This window comes from Falco rusticolus, chromosome 1 (assembly GCF_015220075.1).
Source record: "Falco rusticolus isolate bFalRus1 chromosome 1, bFalRus1.pri, whole genome shotgun sequence".
NCBI lineage: Eukaryota > Metazoa > Chordata > Aves > Falconiformes > Falconidae > Falco > Falco rusticolus.
In genome coordinates, this window is record NC_051187.1 from 25711468 (window position 1) to 25731146 (window position 19679).

General features: G+C 44.5%; 1 protein-coding gene across 5 annotated transcripts in view; it reads right to left on the bottom strand.

Annotated features, from left to right (window-relative positions):
• TYW1 (tRNA-yW synthesizing protein 1 homolog) overlaps positions 1-19679 on the bottom strand; it is a 106732-nt gene that overhangs the window by 17866 nt on the left and 69187 nt on the right. For 4 of the 5 annotated variants that reach the window (XM_037375135.1, XM_037375133.1, XM_037375131.1 and 1 more), the window contains exon 14: positions 11688-11798. In XM_037375135.1, coding sequence (XP_037231032.1) covers positions 11688-11798 — 111 coding nt within the window. Of the gene's footprint in view, positions 1-11006; positions 11210-11687; positions 11799-19679 lie in introns of all 5 variants that reach the window. The other variant, XR_005102223.1, reaches the window with a different exon arrangement.

Below are 19679 nucleotides of genomic sequence, written 5' to 3' on the forward strand. Positions count from 1 at the left end.
AAGACAGCTACATCCACTGCTAGGCATTCAGCGCTCCAGACCAGTGAATAGAAACTGGGGACACTTGTCCAAACTGCTCAATATCCCCCTTGGATGTCGAGGGCCATGAGCCAGATAAAAAAATAACATTGGCACAGTAAAGCCAGTACAGTCAGTAAACACACAGATTTATTTTTCAGGGCTGAGTACACAAGGAAACACCCCAAAATAAAAAGGCATTTATAAAAACTCCCTCCAGCTCACTTCACTCTTACAGTCTTTTGCTTAAACTAATTCAGTAAATACTGAGAACTGTTCAGAAAAAAAGTCCATCTCTGCCTGCACCTCCTGCATACACACTGAAGGAGGGTAAAAATCCAGTTTGGTGCACTGGAGAACCTAATTGTTTACTGATGAGTAGAAGTGACTTGATAACATTAAAAAGCAGCTTGTGTTTTGGTCAAGGGCCATCAGAACAACTGGGGAGTTTCTATAATCCTACCACTCCACAAACAGTCTGTGCTGCTTTATGAAATGCTGAGAGCTGAAGTAATGGCCCCAGGGCAAATGTCCACCCAAAACAGAGGGAATTTTTTTAATGATTGATTTGCACTGATTGCGGATCCCACACCCAATGCCACCTGCCAGCTGAAAGGCCAGCACCATCGCTCACACACCCCCAAAGCCCCCATCGCTCCTGATCTCCCGACTTGGCAGAAGTAAAGGTCATGCAACACTGGTACGTTGTATCTGTACCGATAAAAAAACACAACTAGTCCATGGCATGGGAAGTACCCAGCACATGCAAACTGATGTGATGAGCACTACAAGCACCCCCCGGGCAGAGCACGGAGAGAAGCTTCCCACCGCACATCAGCCTGTAAAGCTCTGTAGCTTGCCAGTGTGAACATGCAGGAGTAGGAACCTTCGGCGAAGCAGCTTTTCTGATTGTTTTCTGGAAAAAGACTCAAAACTAGTTGCTACTTTAGAAGTGACATTGTTCAAAAAGACACCTTCATCTCAGATTTAATTGCACTAAGCTAGCAGGGATACTGGGTTCTTTCTCCAGCTCCCTTCTCAAACACCCAATACAGCACACAGACTGAAGGAGAGCACGTCAAAGCAGGACACACGTTCCTGCTGTGCCTACACAAAGCCAAGACATGAGCACTGCTTGTTTAGGTGATTTATTTGCAGCAGAAGCTGAGCCCCTCCAGGTCACTGCAATACCCACCCCCTGCTGCCGCCAGCTCCATGCGCTGCAACGATCACTTGTCAGTGAATGCAGCCTCTCAAGTTCTCCTACACAGCACTCCACCCAACTTCAGCCTCATCATTTTGAGATCAGCTGCTCTTAAATTGGAGATTGGATCACTTGAACCTCCTGAATTACTGATTTAGTCTTAGCCATGAACTCAAATTCATTACTGCCTTGCTCCATCTTTAATTTATTAATATTCTCATAAACTAGCTCAGCAGTACGTGGCTTGCTGAGACATGTGTTTTTCTTATTTCTTTCTTTCCAAATAAAATCCATTAAAGGCTCATCCAGGTGGTTTAACCTGTGGTATTGCAACCCAGGTCACAAATCCACTGGTAGCCAAAAGGGCAAATTCACACAAGAAACAGCTTTTCTTCTAGACAAAAGCCCAACCCCTCTCTACCTCGCTGGGTTGTTTCATCACCTTTGGTCTTTGGCCCAGCTATTTCTTATTCTAGTCACAGAATCCCATCAAGCACCAGTCTTTAAAACAGAGTGCACACAATTTTATGGATGATTATGTTTTGCGTTCTCATGTTTTCCTCTGTGAAGAGCACTTCTACTACTTTTAAATGGCATTTGCATCCACACTATGTTTATGGCACCTGCTCCCAGCTGATGCTGCACTCCCAAGACCTAATTCACCTACATTTAAGTTGTTTATTGCTGACCGTGACACGTGCAGACAGATCCTTTGCAAATACTTAAAACTAGAGCAAGGTGAATCATGCAGTGCTTAAATAGGGCTACAAAAGAAACAGACTCATGCTAATTAGAAACTGTACAAGTTTTGGAAGCAATTACTTTCTCACTGTTAAATTTATGAGGGACTTCCTCTATTAATCTGCCCATGCAAACAATATTAGAGCCACATACCATAACTCAGAGCCACCGTGGAAACAGGTTGACTGTGCACAACTGCAGCCAAGCCAGGGGAGCGCTAAACAGCTATGTAGGTTAATTTTTTTAGCCCGGCTCTGAAAGTCTCAAAAAGATTTTAAATGTTCTTATATTAGAGCAGCCAGCCACATAAATAATAGGATATGTATTTCCAGAGTTCAGCTGTATAGACATGGCTCCATATAGCAATATTTTCCCTGCATTCATTATACAGATTATGATTTGAGCAGCATGAAAAATGTATGACTACAGAGGGGGAAAATTCTTAGGAAGCTACAACATGACTCATTCTTTTAATAAACTTCAAAGATATCATTTACAAGCAAAGAAAGCGGAGAAGCAAATGGAATAACTAAGTGCTCGGATGGATGATTAATTCACAAGCACAAATCAATGAAAATCAGCTTAGCAGCACACTAAATGAAAGCACATCAGCTTTCAACTTCCCCAACTTCTTAAAATTTGAGTTAATTAACAGTGCTGATACCACTTTAAAAATGTGAACAGTTGATTAGGGCACTCATGTTATATTTTTCAGTAATACACGAAGACAGTTATTAAGACATCAAGCATTAAAAAAAGGAAACCATTCTATTGTATACCCTAAGCTCTTACACCAACTTCCCTGCAGTAGCAGCATCAATGATGGTGCCTCTTAATTAGTCTTTAATAAGGGTGCTTTTAGCATCCTAATCATGCCACATAGCTTTGGCCAAAGACCTTGAAATGCAGAAGCCTTCTGAAAATCATCTCAGCTATTCTTGGTTACGCTGGTACGAATACAGAGCCACAGCGCCGGGCATGCTCTGGATTTCTGTGCTGCTGTAATGGAGCCGAGCACGCAACACTGTACTTAAGCAATGCCTTGTGCCAAGATGATTATCACTGCAGCAAGAAGCACGTTTTTTCCACTGTGATCTGGCTCCTTGCCGGAGATCTTGACAACCAGCAATCATTTTAATCCACAGGACTACGAAGGAAAAATTACTGGGGAACTAACTATGACAGTGCTTTGTTTCTCAACTCTGAAACTCCAGGCTTCCCAACTTAATTACTGAACAAGAGAATTTTCTTAACTCCTAGCCCACAAATTATAAATTTGTTTAATTGATGCTCATGTGAATTAACAGAAGAACAAAAGTGTCAGCCAAGCTGCTGAGTGACAGAGCCACTGTTTAAAAACTGGGGCAGCCTTGACCCAAAACAAATATAAAAAGCCTCAAATGACATGTTGATAGATTGCACTCTCTGCAATAAAAATGCTTATGATCTGAGCATCTGCATTGTCCAAATCATATTCACAAGCTTTCATGCACGTCTGCTCCTCATTGGAGTGCATTTGGACTCATTGGTTGTTTTTAATAATTGCTTTCAAGTTGATTTAACAAAGGACATTGGTTTATTTGTGTCAGTTAAATCTGAAAAGCAGGAATGGAAATGGTTAGTTATGCAGCATAACCCCAATATTTACCACCAGCTCTCCAGATGCACCACACATACGGAATATGCAGATCCGTGCTACTGCAGCCCATGAATCTTCGGCAACTCACTTGAAATCAAAGGAACTCCTCCTGTATAAGCTAAACTCTGAAACGCAGGACACAGACAAGCCATATAGATACTGAGACAGAAAAGGCCACTGTTAAAATCACTTATTTTATCACTCTGCTCCTTATACCGTGGTAAAGAGCAATAGCACATGGAGAGGTGGGAGGTTTAGAAAGACTTAGGCTGGAAGGCAGGAGGTGAATTTTCAGCCAGTGACCTGCTTTGCTACAATCCACTGCTACCCTGCCTCAGTTGCCCCAGCTGCAAAACGCAGTACATAGGGCTAGCCCTTCTTCTCCTGCAAGCAAGCACTCAGGGCCGTGGACAGAAATTTATTATTACAGACTGTTGGCTGAGCACAGCAACACTGGGCCATCACACACAGCCAGTTTCCATATGCTCCTTTTTTTTCTGCAGCTTCCCCTGGTCATATCTAAAAGCCTCACAAGCCTAATACAATTTCCATGCCCTGTGGTTCCCACTTATTGTGGATACTAACCTTTACTGAAACAAAAAAAAACCAGATGAGAACAATCCATTTTACCTTGGGTTTTCATCAGGCTTACGCTTGTACCCAAGCCCAATGCTGGAATACGAAAATACCTCCTCAATTTCACACATATATTTGTACCAAACCAAAGGCTTGGACTAAAGACTGACTTTTCGACAAAAGTGTGTGGCAGGGTCACTTGAAAACTCAAAATTTAATCATTCACCTATGTTTGCAATGAAACCTGTTATCAAGCCTTACTGTGTACGCACAACACTAAAAAACCCCATTGATGTCAAGCTGAACTCCTCAGGCACATATTAGTAACTTGTAACCTTTAGCTGGATCAACAGAAATAGCAAGCTGGGTCCCTACCTCTGTCACACACACATGCTAATAATGAAAGGAGCAACTTGCAGCAGAGGCTGCTCAGGATCCACCTGAAAGCAGCTTTCCACAGCAGTCCAGGCCAACTGGGATTTATCCAGCAGAGTGCTCAACCTCTTGTCAAGTGCTCAACAGCCCTGTGGCTCTCCAGCATGACAGGGAGGTGATGCAGCCCTGCCACTGCCTACTCTGCCACCTTGGACCATCCATGCTCTGTGTCTTGTCCTTGGACCTATGGCTCACAGTTGAGAGAATATTAACTGGTCAATAGTTTGAGTTTTTTTCAGGCATAGAAATTACACATCGCTTAGATTTATTTTATAGCAGGCACTAGGACAGGAGACTTCACCTTCTCTTCATCTAAATGCAGATGGGAATAGCAGCAAGATTCTGAATAGCTTTTTGACAGGTGGGGCAATCGCTGCTTGCTGCATGCAATTAAAAACTCATTAAAGCAGAGCTCATTTTCTTCATTATTTTAAGCACTTAAATAATCTTTACTGTTTAATATGACAAGACTAAGCAGATTGGGATAGATACTTCCCTCTGGTCCTTCCTTGCAGTCATTTACTGGGTCTTTTTAATACCATAAGTCAGTCTCAGACACTACGAGCAGGAGCTGCAGTCCCAGAACATCATCCTGAGCTTTGAACAACACCCAGCCTATCCTCCACCACGAGCTCAGCACAAGGATGCTGCACTGGATCTGCAGAGCAATCATCATGTACAAATGCTTTCAAGTGGTTGAAAACTGATTTTATGAAGACTTGAAATTCTGTGCAATGCCATGGCTCTCATCTGTGCTCTGCCTAAGTCCTGCACTCAGACAGCACCACAGGATGAACAGCCCTGGAACAAAGGACAAGCCAGGTAGGCCCACTCCCCCACCACCTTAAACTGAAGTGATGGAAAGAAGCAGCAAGGCTCTGCTCAGGCAAGAAGCCACGCTACTGTTGAGAACTGCAAGATGAAGCTTCACTCTAGCAAATACAGACCACTTCCCCAGGGATGTCACTCCACTTGTGGCTCTGACCAGAGCAACCAGATCTCCCTCACCACTGCAGAACCCGGTCTGAACTGCAAAGCCAGGTATTTGCGGCTGAACACTTGACCCACATGCACAGCCTTAAAGCTAGCGGCAGCATGGAGGGGATGTGTGGACACAGCAACAATTAAAGCAGAAGTGTACCCAGCTGCGCCACAATGTGTCTGCAGTGACTGGAGGTCCAGGCTCTGTTTTCATGTGCTCATCTGGCTGTGGTGCACCAGCGTGACCCTGCAGCACACTCCATTCACAACTGGAATTAGTTCCTCAGGGCCTGATGAATATCAATGACCTGGACAAGGGGATTGAGTGCACCCTCAGTCACTTTGCAGGTGACACCAGGCTGGGGGAAGTGCTGACCTGCTTGGGGGGCAGGGGGCTCTGCAGGGGGTCTGGGCAGGCTGGGCTGGTGTCACAGTTGTATCAGGTTCAACAGGGCTCCGTGCCGGGTCCTGCCCATGGGTCACAGCAGCCCCAGGCAGCTGCGGGCTGGGGGCAGGGGGCTGGGAACTGCCCAGCAGGAAAGGGCCTGGGGGGGCTGGTTGATGGTCAGCTGAGCTTGAGCCGGCAGAGTGCCCAGGTGGCCAAGAGCACCCTGGCTTGGATCTGAAACTGTGTGGCCAGCAGGACCAGGGCAGCGATCGTCCCCCTGTACTCGGCACTGGGAAGGCCGCACCATGAATCCCGATTTGGGCCCCTCACCCCCAGACAGACACAGAGATGCTGCAGCGTGTCCAGAGCCGGGCAGGGGCTGGGGAAGGGGCTGGGGCACAAGTGTCATGAGGGAGCTGGAGGTGTTCAGCCTGGAGAGGAGGGGGCTCAGGGGGGACCTTCTTGCTCTCTACAGCTACCTGAGAGGAGGGTGCAGTGAGGTGGGGTTGGTCTCTTCTCCCAGATAAGAAACAATAGGACAAGAGGAAACAGCCTCAAGTTGTGCCAGGGGAGGTTTAGGTTGGGTATTAGGAAAAAATTCTTCACTGCAAGGGTGGTTCAAGTATGAGAACAGGCTGCCCAGGGTGATGGTGGAACTGGCATCCCTGCAAGTGTTTAAAAATACATAAATGTGGTGCTTAGCGACATGGTTTAGTTGTGGGCTTGGCAGTGCTGGGTTAATGGTTGGACTTGATCTTAAAGGTCTTTTCCAACCTCAATGATTTTATGGCTCACATTTCATAGGAAAATCCTTTTGCCCCTTTGGTTTAAGAAGGAATATAAATAGCAAAATACTGCATGTCAACACAAATCTCTGGCTTTTAACACTAAAGAGGGTAACATTGCAAAAAAGATATTTTAAAACCAGAATGTGCAACTCCCAAAAATACTTTGTACAACTATGACAGTGACATTCTGACATTAAAACAGACTAATGCAATAAACAAACATGAATCAATTTTAATAACCACATCACTGCTTCTTCCTTTACTTGAGTTTTACACAAGGGTAATCAAGGCTAATTTCTATTGGCTTAAATAAGAGAAAGAATAGGGTCCCACAGAGTTATACCACTGTAAGATAACTCATGTAAATGAGAACAAGTATTAAGGCCTGCAAGAATCTAAATCTCTATCCACTCCACCCTGTGAGCCTTTCTGAAGCAACAGTGGATTAGCTACATTCATTTTAAATGAACGTCATTTATCCCAAGTATTTAACCAGGAAATCCCTGCTGAGATGAGCCTCATTTTCTGGCAGATGCTTTGCAGTATCTTGCAATATTTTTTTAGTTTATTTGCTTTGAGCAGGACTCAGTCTTTGCCTTTTTGACCTGTCACACTGGAGTTCTGAAAAAAAATAAACAAAATGCTAAGCCCTATTCACACGCCAAATAGATTCTTCAATATGCTTCATTCTCAAAGGAACACAAGAAATTACTTTAAATCAAAAATATGAGGTCTTTTGGGAAAAACCCCAGGTCACAAACCATGTGGACACCACAACTACTGGGGCTGGATGAAAGGGCAGCTACACACTGGCAGTTTTTTCCAAGTGCAGATCAATACACAGTGCATGAGAGGGGATACTGATAGCGATACTGAGTGCTAGATTTGAACACACCTCAACCCACCCTCCTTTGGGTCAGAATTTAACTCCTATGTACTATTGTATGAAGTATCACTTTGAATGCTGTGGGATTATATCTACACGATCACTCTGCTTACATATGCTTTGCCTGCACAACCGCAAACTCCTAGGCTCTAGGCAGGGGGCTGTGTGATGCAGTCCTGCTTCTGCTGTTCGCCTTTGCTGAAAAAGAGATTTGCTTCCTTTTATTCCAGAGCAGTCAAACATCGCAGGGACAGAGACCCTGTCTCTCTGCTTCACCCCACAAATGAAGAATCCCCCACAGGCAGAAGCAACAAAGCACCCTGATGTATTCTCAACCCCAGCGTGCTCAACAGCACAGCTGAGACGCCTCTGAAACCACTGCACTGGCCATATGGCACCAGTGATCCTGCTGTAAGCGAAGGTTGATCTCATGGGTAGGGTGTTAGACAAGAGCTTTGCAAGCCAGGATTAAAGATGATCAGATTAAAACAACCTGTCTGCAAAGTGCACAGCAAAGGAGGATAACTACTGTCAGACCACAGGGTAAGGGTCTAAGCACAGGTGCAGCAGCAACACGAACACCTCCAGCAGCACGGGGGCACACCACCCCACCAGCAATCCATCAACACTTCAGAGAAGGATGGCCAAGTAAGGAAGCTGTCCTTCAGATAACATCCCCTCTCAGCCTCTCTTGTTGGTACTTGGGTGGACACTCTCACTACCCCGCATCAACACAACTAGCTGTTCATCAGCCACTCCAGAACATGTCACTTACTCCTGGCCAAAAGTGAAAAATTGGTTCCATGCTTGAAGTGAGAAACCATGTAAGCCCCTCACATTTCAAAAGTCAGACACTGCAACAAGAGAAGAAAGCCATTGTGCCTCCCTACAGAGCCAAATCTTCCACGCTTTAGAAACGCTGCTGTTTAGCAGGAACTGGCAGATGAAACTGTGAAACAAATAAGGCCACTGACTGGGCTAATACTATATTCAGTGTGAGCTACTTCCCCTCTGCAGAGCACCAAGCACCCATCTTTTAGATCATTACACTTGCTCCAAAGAGGCAAGGAAGCAATGCAACTTGTTAAAAACCCCTTGCTCTCACATAAAAACTTTTCATACAAAAATCTGTGAGCAAGACCTTTCATCCAGCTTTGGGTCTATTTAAACACAATCTGGTGTCAAGCAAATCCACTGCTTCATGGAAGCCATCACAAAGTTTTATGAATTTTTCAAAGGATGGAAATGCCATTTAGACCCCCTGTGTTGTGCCGGAACAGAGTTGCACCATTCGTTTCAGACAGCAGTAAGACCAGTTCAGTTCCTGCTACAAATGGGCACTCCAGCAATCCTGCTTGCAACATTGTGCTTCCTACATGAAATATATGAACCTTGCTTCCCTGTCTTCGAAATTAAGATAACAAGACAGCACAGCTCTATTTAAAAGCTCAATTAAATGGAAAAAAATGGAGACTATTTCAGAGCCTGCTAGTGAAAGAGCTGGAGCAGCACCCTGACAATTCACTTCTGCTGCTGAAGCTGAAAAGGAATTAGTGTGTTTTCTTGTACTCAGCTTCTCACTTCTGTCTTGCGGGGCTTAGCTGCTGTCAGACTCGCTGTATGGTTTTGAGAGCTCTGAGAAATCATCCTCCCTCTGCTAGACTGGAAAAAAGAGCAAACTGTAGAAGACTTTTTGGACTTTGAGTATACAGATCATGATGAAGTTGTGATTTCACATTTGCTGTACTGCAGTTTTTAATGAGAGCTGTAACCAGGGAAGGGAAGACTTCCCCCATCACTTCCAGCCTAAATACAACAACTAGCAGAGACAAGGCAGAGAGATGCTGCAACCTCTGAAAGGCTTAAACTCTAGTTTCTCCGAGTACTGCTCTTGCGATTGGAAAGACAAGAGATTTTCCATATGCCAATTACAGACTGTTTGTAGGATCACAGTTTAGGCATAACACTGAACGATTCATAGAGGAAGAAACTGAGACACAATTTGTTTTGTTGCTTAGCTTGAAGACACCATGCTCTGGCCAGGATCACCACCTGCCCGAAAGACAGTTCCGTCCTACAGCAGAAGTTCATTTACCTGCTGGAAATTCTGAAATACGTAATTTCTGAAAATACGGCATTTAGAGCAAGGCATCCTGCTTGCAAGTTTAAGTAATATTAAACAGCATAAACTTCAAAAAAAGCAAGCCACACAAAAAAAAAACCCAGCAACTGAAAACCAGTATCAGTCCACAAAAGTCCCAAACCCACCCAACAGCATGTGGCCAGACAGTGCATCATTCCTTCTGTACCTCTCTGCCTTCTGTGCCCTGCAACCCCTCTGAACCCCCTTTGCGGCTGGTGTTGGCAGGTACACAGCAAGGCCGAACCCCCAGCTACACTACCGTGCTATGGGGTTTTGGGGAATGTCACACAGCCCCTCTCTGCCTCAGTTCACACTTTTGCAAACAGGGCAAAGTGTTCAATGCATATCCCTTCTGTAGAGAAAAGTCATCACTAGTTGAGATCTGACAAGCACTTTGAAGCACCTGGACTGCAAAGATGACTTTTTTGAAGCAGAGTGGGCAGTAGCCTGTCCCAGCTGGAAGAGTGCCAGGAGTACATCTACGACCACCTCTTTCCTCACCTATTTCCCTGGCAGCCCAAGGCATGATTTTGCCAGGGAAGAGCCGCTGGGAGAACTTAGCTCTGCGCTGCTGGGAAACCACAAATAAGAGGCTGAATCCTTCCCCAGGCAAAGGGAACAGTAGCCTTCTGCCTTGGAGGAGGCAGATGTTCGCCCTGGAGAGTGCTCAGGGGAATCTGTGCTCAGAAACATTAACTTACACCCGATTCATTTTACTAAAATTGGTACACACGACAGAGCAGTCTAAACAGCACGTACACTGACAGCCCCACACTCCGTGCTGCTCTGCACACTCGTCTCTGCCCTTCGTGCACACTGGAAGGATCTTGTACAGCCAGGCTACAGTAAGAGAGTCAGGAGATGCAAGGTAGGAAGGGCCCCATAGGAGCACTCCTCCTGCTAAGTTTTACCCAAGGAATATAAAGCAGTCTGATACATGTTGTAAAGCTGAGGTTTTTTTCCCCCAAACCATACTCAAAATCTTATTTTGTATTAAGCTATCAACTTCAGCAGCACATTCAGAGATAAAGAGACCTCTCAACACTGACAATATCAAAACCTCTGGGTTTTGTTTCATACGGAAATTGCAGCAAACTCCAGGCATTTTCTTCAAAGCAGCAGTAAATAAAGGTTAAAAAAAAAGAGAGAAGGAAAAGAAGAAAGAACCAAAAAAGTCCAGGAGTAATAGAGCTGCAGAAATACAGACCTGAGGTAAATGTGCTGGTCACAGAGGAGTTTGCTGGATGAAAATGCTGATAGTGATTCTTCACAGAGCACTTCGTAATGTGCCTTTTCTACATTCTCTATATACTAAATTGATTAAGTCCAAGATAAAGCACCTCCTTCCCCTGCTGTATCTCACATGGGCTCCTGTTAGTACCTCTTCCAGTTCCAGAGGGTAATATTTCCCTGTTTCACACAGCCAGACAAATAGCGTATCAGTAAACCACACCTTATCACCTTCTCCGGCAAATTTGAGACTAGGATGGGAAAAAATAATACCACAAACTACAAGCCTGACCCAGAATATTTTGTTTAAAATGTTGGTTAACACAAAGAAGGAGTATCTACATTTATCAGTTTCTGCTTTCATGAGAAATACAAAAGAGACCAGAGAGTTATGATTCTGCTGGGCAGAAACTGATGCTGGCTGGTACAAATCTTGTCTTGCATAATACTGAAGACTACTTTAAATGTACACGTAAGGTATTAGAAAGGAAGAGGTAAGTCTTTATTACATTAAAAGGAAGAGGTAAGTTCCTCATGCATCACTGAAATCTTTGAAAGAATTGAATTTATTCGTATAAGTTTAAGACCAGAGGGTGGGGAATGGGGAGAAAAAAGTAAAATACTAATTAAAAAGATAAAGTAGCTTCATGCAACTCACCTTGACCTCAATGAAGTCTGGTTTACCAAGGGATATCAGGTCAGCATAGGCTTTGAGTTCATCCACGTTCCAAGCTTTCACCAGTGTCAGCCTATAAACAGTTCGCTGTTGCTGAAATAAAGGAAGAATTACATTAGCAACACATTCTGACAAAGGAAGCATGTTCCAGCCTTGCACAAAGCTTCAAACAGCGGGGTGGGGTGGTGGTGGGCACAAAAATCTCAGTAATTTATTCCAAGAAGCCAGGGGCTAAAACAAACCAGACCCAAACCAAGAGCCCCCTCACTTGTTCTTTCAAGAAAGCTACTCCATAGCATCTGTGAGCTGAGCCACCTTTTGCTATACACTTATCTTCCCTCCATACATCCCCAGTACTTCAACTTAATGGGATAACAACCAGGCAGTTTATCACTCTCCGATTTGCTTCCCCAGACATAAAACCTCACCATTAGTTGCTACACAGATATACTTTACTTCCTCCAGCTGGATCACTTGGCATTGGTGACTTTTGGACAGGACAAACAAGAACAGACAGACCCTTGTCTGCTCCCATCTGCAAACTCCCCGTCAGGTACAGTATCACAGAGAAAAGGCTCTCCCGTGATCAGTTATGCAGAACATTTTATTGGAAGCACAAAGTGGCCATTAAAAATCACAACCGGAAAACATTGCAAGCACCCTGCTTATGACCTAGCCTTATAGAAGCGTGGTGCAAACCATTAGAAACACAGTTGCTACAGCGCTAACTACAAGAGCAGCACCTACCCCTCACTACCCTCTGCAGCAGCAGGGCAGCTGGATTTTTGCCGGGCACTATCACTGCATGGACCTGTCCTCTCCATCCCACTGCTGAGCACTGCAGCTCCCCATCATCACACCAGTGCCTCTCCAAAACACTCAGACCTGACTTATTTCTGTGCACAGTGGCAGACAGCACTCTGAGAACTTCTTTCCTTGGAGTTATTCTGATTTTCCCTCTAAGAGCTGCTCACCACAACAGCTATTCATGACAAAAGGACTTCTCTTAGCAATATAAGCACTTAGCCACGGAACAAATCCAGTCTCATTGCTCGCATCTGCTTGTTTCCATCCTTCCCCTCTCTTTCCCTTCCTCTTCCACTAATGTTTTATTTTGCTTATCTCAAACTTATTTATAAAGCAATCTTCCAGCACAATTGTTTTTTGAATTAACTCATTTTCTTGCCCTGGCACACTGTAGACTGTAAAATGTGACAAAAGCATCAGTTTAGCCAGCACCAAACAGCAATTCAACAAATCCGCAGCAACCCAAGACTCCATGGCTGGGGCCACGCTGTATCCCAGGGCTGGGACTTCACAGTCCCAGCAAGGGCTGGAATCAAAGTCTCCTGCCCCAGAAAGTCCAGGCTTAGACTCAGCTCGAGTTAGGAGATCCTCCCTTACCTATTACCCACAACATGCCCATGGCACAAGGTTACCTGAACGTCAACGCCATGTGGGGGAAGCATGCACACTATTCAGTTTACTACATTTTTCAACTGGAGAAGGGTAAGCTAATAAGGAACTTTCCATCACTAAACCTCAGACTGTTCCCCACTGCAGTACCTCTGACAGTATCCACTGACCTCAGGCAAAGCAGGGACAGATCCCAGGACCCTGAGTCCTGGTCCAAGGCTATTAAAGTGTTTGTGCTATGACCACTCCCCAGGTAACACGGGGACACTTCCCAGTATCAATCCTCAATCTAGCCACACTTTACTTCAGAGCCTCTAACCTACAGGCCATATAAGTGAACTGTGCCCTCTGTATAAAAATCAAAACTTCACTTACCTAAAACACATTTCAGGGAAAACAAAAGTAGTATTTTCTACACCAGTTTACTATGGAAACATTGCAGATTATTTACTAACAAATAACTAGGACAAACCAGTAAGAAACAGGAGCATCTTCTTCCTCCCATTAACATCTGAACACAGCCAGGGGAAGGTCTTTAGGGCATATATGTACAGAGAACTATATGTTCTTCTACGAACCAGAAGTGTCCCAGCACACTCACTGCCTCTGTTGTGTTGGGAACCTAAGCACCAGGTAAACCCGCAAAATTCTCCAGGAGACAAACACAAGCAAGAATTCGATACATACAAGGAGTCCGTGTCTTAAGAAAATCATTAAGGTAGAGCTTTCTTTTTTAAAAAAAAAAAGTCTGTGAGAGTAACTTTGAAGAATTATTGAGAGAACGATTATTGAAAGCCAAATATCAAAAGAATTAAAATAGCTGGCCTCTACTTTAGCCACAGCATATAAGCACATATTTAAGGAGACTCTCAGTTTGAATGGATTGGCAAAAGAAAGGTTCACGCCAAGAAGCAACAGGCCAGTATGAAATCAACAGTTAATTACTAAAGAGAAAAACAATGAAGGATCTAGTACAAAAAATAAACGCATCATTTGCCATAGAACAGAGAAAGAAGAAACCAGAGGGGAAAATACCAAACAAGAGGAAAAACTCCAATACACATACGCCTATCAATCTGAAGTGATTAGATACCCAATTAACTCAGAAATGTCTCCTCAAAGGTCAGCTCACAGCAGTAAACAAATGCGGGCAGCTTCAAGACAGCAGTACATAAAAATCACATTTTAATACCAGCTCCTAAGACAGGCTGCTGATCCGGACCCAGTCCTCAGACTAGGAAGTTGGGTTCCCAGTGCAATCAGAGTGGGGAGCCCACCATGAAGTGAAGCTTTTTGGGGCATATCTTTGTTCTGGCAGGATAGTTTTGTGCTGAAATTAAGAGCAAGTTTCTGGACATCTTTACTGTGTATAGAAAATGTAGCTTGGCAATGAGCACACTGAGTGGGACAGTGCATCCTACTAAATCCAGCATGAGCAGCATCACCACCACTGGCTGAACAGGCTGCAGCAGTGGAGGATATAAAAAAGGAAAAAAAGAAAATTATAATCTCAACCTTAACACAGAGACATAAACCACAGGAAATCCACTTGCAGGATGAAAGTCTCAGAAAATCCACTTGATCTTCAGACAGCAGATACTTTTTATTTGGGGAATCTGAACAGGACATACAGATAACAGGAGACCAGACCAGGCAGACACTGGTCTCAAGTGCTGGAATTAAGGATAACAAATATCATCAACAGATGTATGGAACGCTCCTATTGACTAACGAAAAATATTTATACTTAGCTCAAGTGTGAAGTGACAGGGCAAGGCCTTTAGATAACTGAAGTGCTGGCAGTTCAGGAGGGCATTTGCTACCCTGAAGGCCATGTGTGACAAGTGGCATTTACAGTACTGCCATGCTGCTTGGAGCAAGCTTAGAAAACAGCACTAAGTGTTCTCCCAAGGTTCAATTCCTTTATGAAGTCTCCAAGAAGACAGAAAATCTTTTCCAGGGGCCAAAAGGATCACTTGCAGCAATAAAAAAACCCCAACTAGTAGCATCTTTGTTGGCAGCAAAAACTGACAGCAACTGACTGGAGGAAGATGACTCTGGGAGTGCCATGCTGTGATTTCAGAGGACCACACTGTGATTTTGAGGGGGGCCCACACTGGTTTCCCCCTCTGTCTCTGCTGGCAGATGAATGTGCCAAGTGCACCCACACCCCATAGGAGACCATGCTGCAGGGGACTGCCCACAGCTCATGTTTCTTGCCAAAATACAGTGGAAGGAATATATTTGAAAAAATCAACTCTAGTCTATTAAAAATTGATTAAATCAGATTGCAAAGATTAACATAAACCATTATCAAAGAGGAAACAAATACACACTTGTTTCTTATTTGCCAGTCCTCAGCACTGCACTTAGAACCATCACCGGGACTTCTCTCCCTGGGACAGCTCTCCAGGAGGCAGCACGGAGGAAGGTGTAAGAGCAAGCAAGAAACATGTGGCTCCATGCTCTGCTGACACAGAAGACAGGGGTCCCCTGGGGTTCATAATCATGGGGCTGACCCTACGGTGCCCTGCTTCCTCCTGGAATCACAGGCACAGCCTCCAGCACTTGTCAACTTCTTTTAGACATGCCTGGTTGTTTCCCACATGTTCCTGGAACTGCCAGAGCAGATGGGGCAGGTTCAGGGAAGGCCACAAAATACTGACAGCAACTGGAAGAGTTGCCCTGCTTCCCAGTGGCTGCCACCACCAATACAAAGAGGGTGTGATGTGAAAGCTGCGTGAAGGCACATAGCCACCAACAGCTGCCTCTGGCTTAGAGCATGGGGACACGCACTCGGACAGACGTGACCAAAACCCAACTGGATCAGCAAAAATATGAACATCTTGGAAAAAATAATCTTATGTTGGCAGAGGACATCCATGTGCAATGATGACCAAGCATTCTGCCAGCCTTCAGACACCAAAGGGAGGGAAGTCCACTCACCTGTCATCTTGCAAGCCAGAATGAGTGGGGACACCCCTCTGCCCAGCACTGCTGTGCCTGCAACTGCTAGGATCATCTCACTTCTTCCCTCTGTAATCTAATGAATGGTTTCCAGGGCTAATCCCTATTCGCTCTCCGTGCTTTGCTCTTGTAACTCTTAACAGTTTGTTCCCTCCCCCACTTTGGAACTGGGCTGAGGCATGCAAACACTTCTGCAAAAACATAAATAATCATTTATTAATTTTACACTTGTTCTGCAGAGGGACTAAACAAATGCCACCAAAAAGTGGTTTGAAGCTCAGATCAACAAGCTGAACACAGGACGAATGCTGTCAGACCCAAGTAAATGCAATATTGCAAGAACAGTTTTGTGGGGAGGACGAAACGTTACCAGTGTACTCTTAGCACAGCATTTTCACACTTACATTAAGTACAATGCTTCAGTGAGTGTTTCTTCTTACAGCAATGAAGGCTTGCATGAAGGGAGGTGGGGTTTTTTTCTTCCCATTTAAATCTCATTTTTAATACTCTCCAATATACAGCCTAGATAATTTTAGAAGTCTAACTTCAAAGTTCAAATACTTCATAAAATTCAAACTGTTATAAGCACATTAAAAAGGCTTTTCCTCCCATAGGGCAGCACAAGTAACAACTGCAACCTGTATTTTCCATCACTTCAGAAACTGAACTATCACAAAATCTGTATTAACTAATCACAACTGGTGGTGAAAGAAGAAACAAAAATATTGCCAAAGGGATACAGAAAAAAGTAGAAAAAAATCATAAATTAATATTGCAACTGAATAAAACTCTTTCCAGGGGGCAACATCTCTCAAGCATTGTCTGAGCAGAGAAAAAGCTGGTAGAAGGGACAAATCAAAATGACTAAGGGCCTAATACCACAAAATCTTATATACAAGTAATCCTTACAGACTGCCAGCAGTACAAATAACAATCCTGTTTTATTAATCTATTATTTGTATTTAGTTGTACAATAATAGGGCCCCAGGAGATCCTCTTAGAAACACTGAAAAACAAGAAATAAGAGCTTAAGCCCTGAGAATTTAATGATCTAAACCATCAGGACAGAAAACCAGACTGCAATGCTCTAAGTCCGGTGTTTCCAGGAAAAGCAACCATTATTTCACTTCAGAGAGCCATCAGAGTAACATTAGCAGAAAAGAAAAAGTTACCATGATAAAGAACCTTCTGAATGGGTGAAAGTTGAGGGTGTGGAACTGCATCTGTTTTACACCAAAAAGCTCTTTATGCAAATGATCAGCCTATCAGGAAGGGCAGCTCTAGGGCCTGGCCCACTGTGTGGAAAAGGAAAACAAGAGATGGGAAAGAAAACTAGAATATGGCCTTGAAAAAATACCTGGTGGGGGGAGTAAAGCAGAAGGAGGCAGACTCTTCTCAGCAACACCCAGGGAAAGGACAAGACACAATGAGCACAGGCTGAAGCACAGCAAATTGCATTTTTAAGTGAGATTTCCACAGGGGCTTGACTGAACCGCAGAAGGTTGCTGGGAGAGGCTGAGGAGTCTCCATGCTTGAAGACACTCAGCGCTCAGCTCAGCCAAGCTGATCCTGCTTTAAGCAGATTTGTCTTCCCATCTCGACAGCTCCCATCCTGCCCATCTAGGAGTTGTAGATTTTCCTCAAGTACCTTTCAGGAGGGGAACCAAGGGCAGCATGCAGACCACCCCATGAGGAAGAACTACAAGCAGCAGTGGTTAGAGAAGGTTCCCTTAGATCAGGCGAGCATTGCACAAAACAAAAAATTCAGGAGGGCAACAGTGCACGCTGCAGCCAAGCAGCCTCATTACAGCCAGAGCAGGAGCACTACTGTCCATCAGGTCATAATCAAGGAACACTAAATAACCAACAATTCAGACCTCGATGAAGAACTGGGAGCACAGAGAAAAAGCAGTTGAGTATGCTGAAAGAAATCTATTCAAGGCTGGAGAAGTCAGAATAACTTTTGAAGTAATACTACAAAAAACATGGAGTTCTTCAGAGCAGTTATATGGCACAATGCCTGCATGTCTGCGCAAAAAGCAGGATGCATCCTTGCTCCAAAGTGACCCTCTGAGCACCAAGTACATTCATCCAGTCTGGGCAACAGGACAGCATTCAGCAGCAATCTTCAGCCTTTTCCTGACTCAGGTCACGGCTGAAGAGCATGCTCTCCAAAGGGCTGATTGCAGAAACAGAATAACTGACTATTAAAGTGTTATTTTTTCAGTTGTGAACATCTAAAAGCCAAATGAAGCCTCTTTGGCTGCACTCCAGATGCAATCCATCTCCTCACAGGGCTGCAGCAGAACGTTGTGCTGGACGACTTGATGCTTTTGCTCTGATCTGCAGCTGCACAGTGGAGGAGAAATCATCTTGCTTTCTGCCTCTGCAGGGCACAACGGTGCATGGCTGCAGGTCACAGCACATTCACCGTGCAGCCGGGAGGGCCAAGGATGGAGGAGTCTGGCCCTGCCAAAAATCTCAGCAGCCTCACAAGAGAGGCACCCACCCATGCTCCATGCCCCAGAAAGCAGCATCCCTACAGGCCAACCCTTCTCTGCCAGGAAATCCCCTCTGTTCCAAAGCTCAAGGGTCAGCAATGCTTTTATTCTTGCTCTTGGTAAATCAGTTGACTCGAGATGCTACTGACAGAGCACATCACTGTAACAGCAACAATTACATGGTCACAACACATGCCAGAAGCACAAAGCCCATCCTTAAGAGCTACCAAAACAGCAGCAGGAAGGGCCTGTGCTGCTGTGTAAAATTAGCATCAGGCACTGCAAGTCCTTCATGCCAGGAGACGTTTCTCCAGGCCAGTGCACACTGCTTAGGAGCAAAGGAACAACCTGCTCCTGTGATCCTGTCCTGTTCTGATGAACTCTAACGCCCAGCCCATACTCTCAGGTATATAAAGCAGCTAATGAGGTGCTTTTGCCCACACAGGACACTGAGCCCACAGGTAAAAACTGAACAGTTTTACACAAATACCCTTTGCCTTCCCATACATTTGCTTGGGTTATCACGGCAGACTCCTCTAAAATACAGCACATGGTCTCTTTGGGATTGTACATGGTAGTTGGCTCATTAAAGGCACCTTAATATGGAATATTGTCCAAGAAAGATCTTAAAAGAAAGAAAAACACTAAGACATACCACATATGGTATGGCATATAGTTGGTACATACCACAGTATGACTTGTTCCCCCATTTCATATCTTACTCTTTGGAGGACAGGAACCACATCAGTGTTGGCAGCACACTTAAACAAGAGATCCTGCACTTTCTCGTTGCATTCTGAAAACTGTGTAGCAACAGTCACCTTTTTATACTGGGGTCACAAAAATGCAAGTCAACAGGGGCCAGCTCAGCTTTCTGTTCCCCAAACATCTGAGGACAAAGGAATGAAGAACTAACCTGGGGAAAAGCAGTATCTTCCCTTCAGGCAACTCCTGCTAAAATCTTTCCAAGCTACCCCCCCAAAAAAAAAAATTGCATCCCTTGAATGCCAGAACAGGGTGCAAGGGAAAAACAAAACAGAACCCTCCCCAAAGCAAACAGGATTAGGGAAGGATACTGCTAGCTGATCTT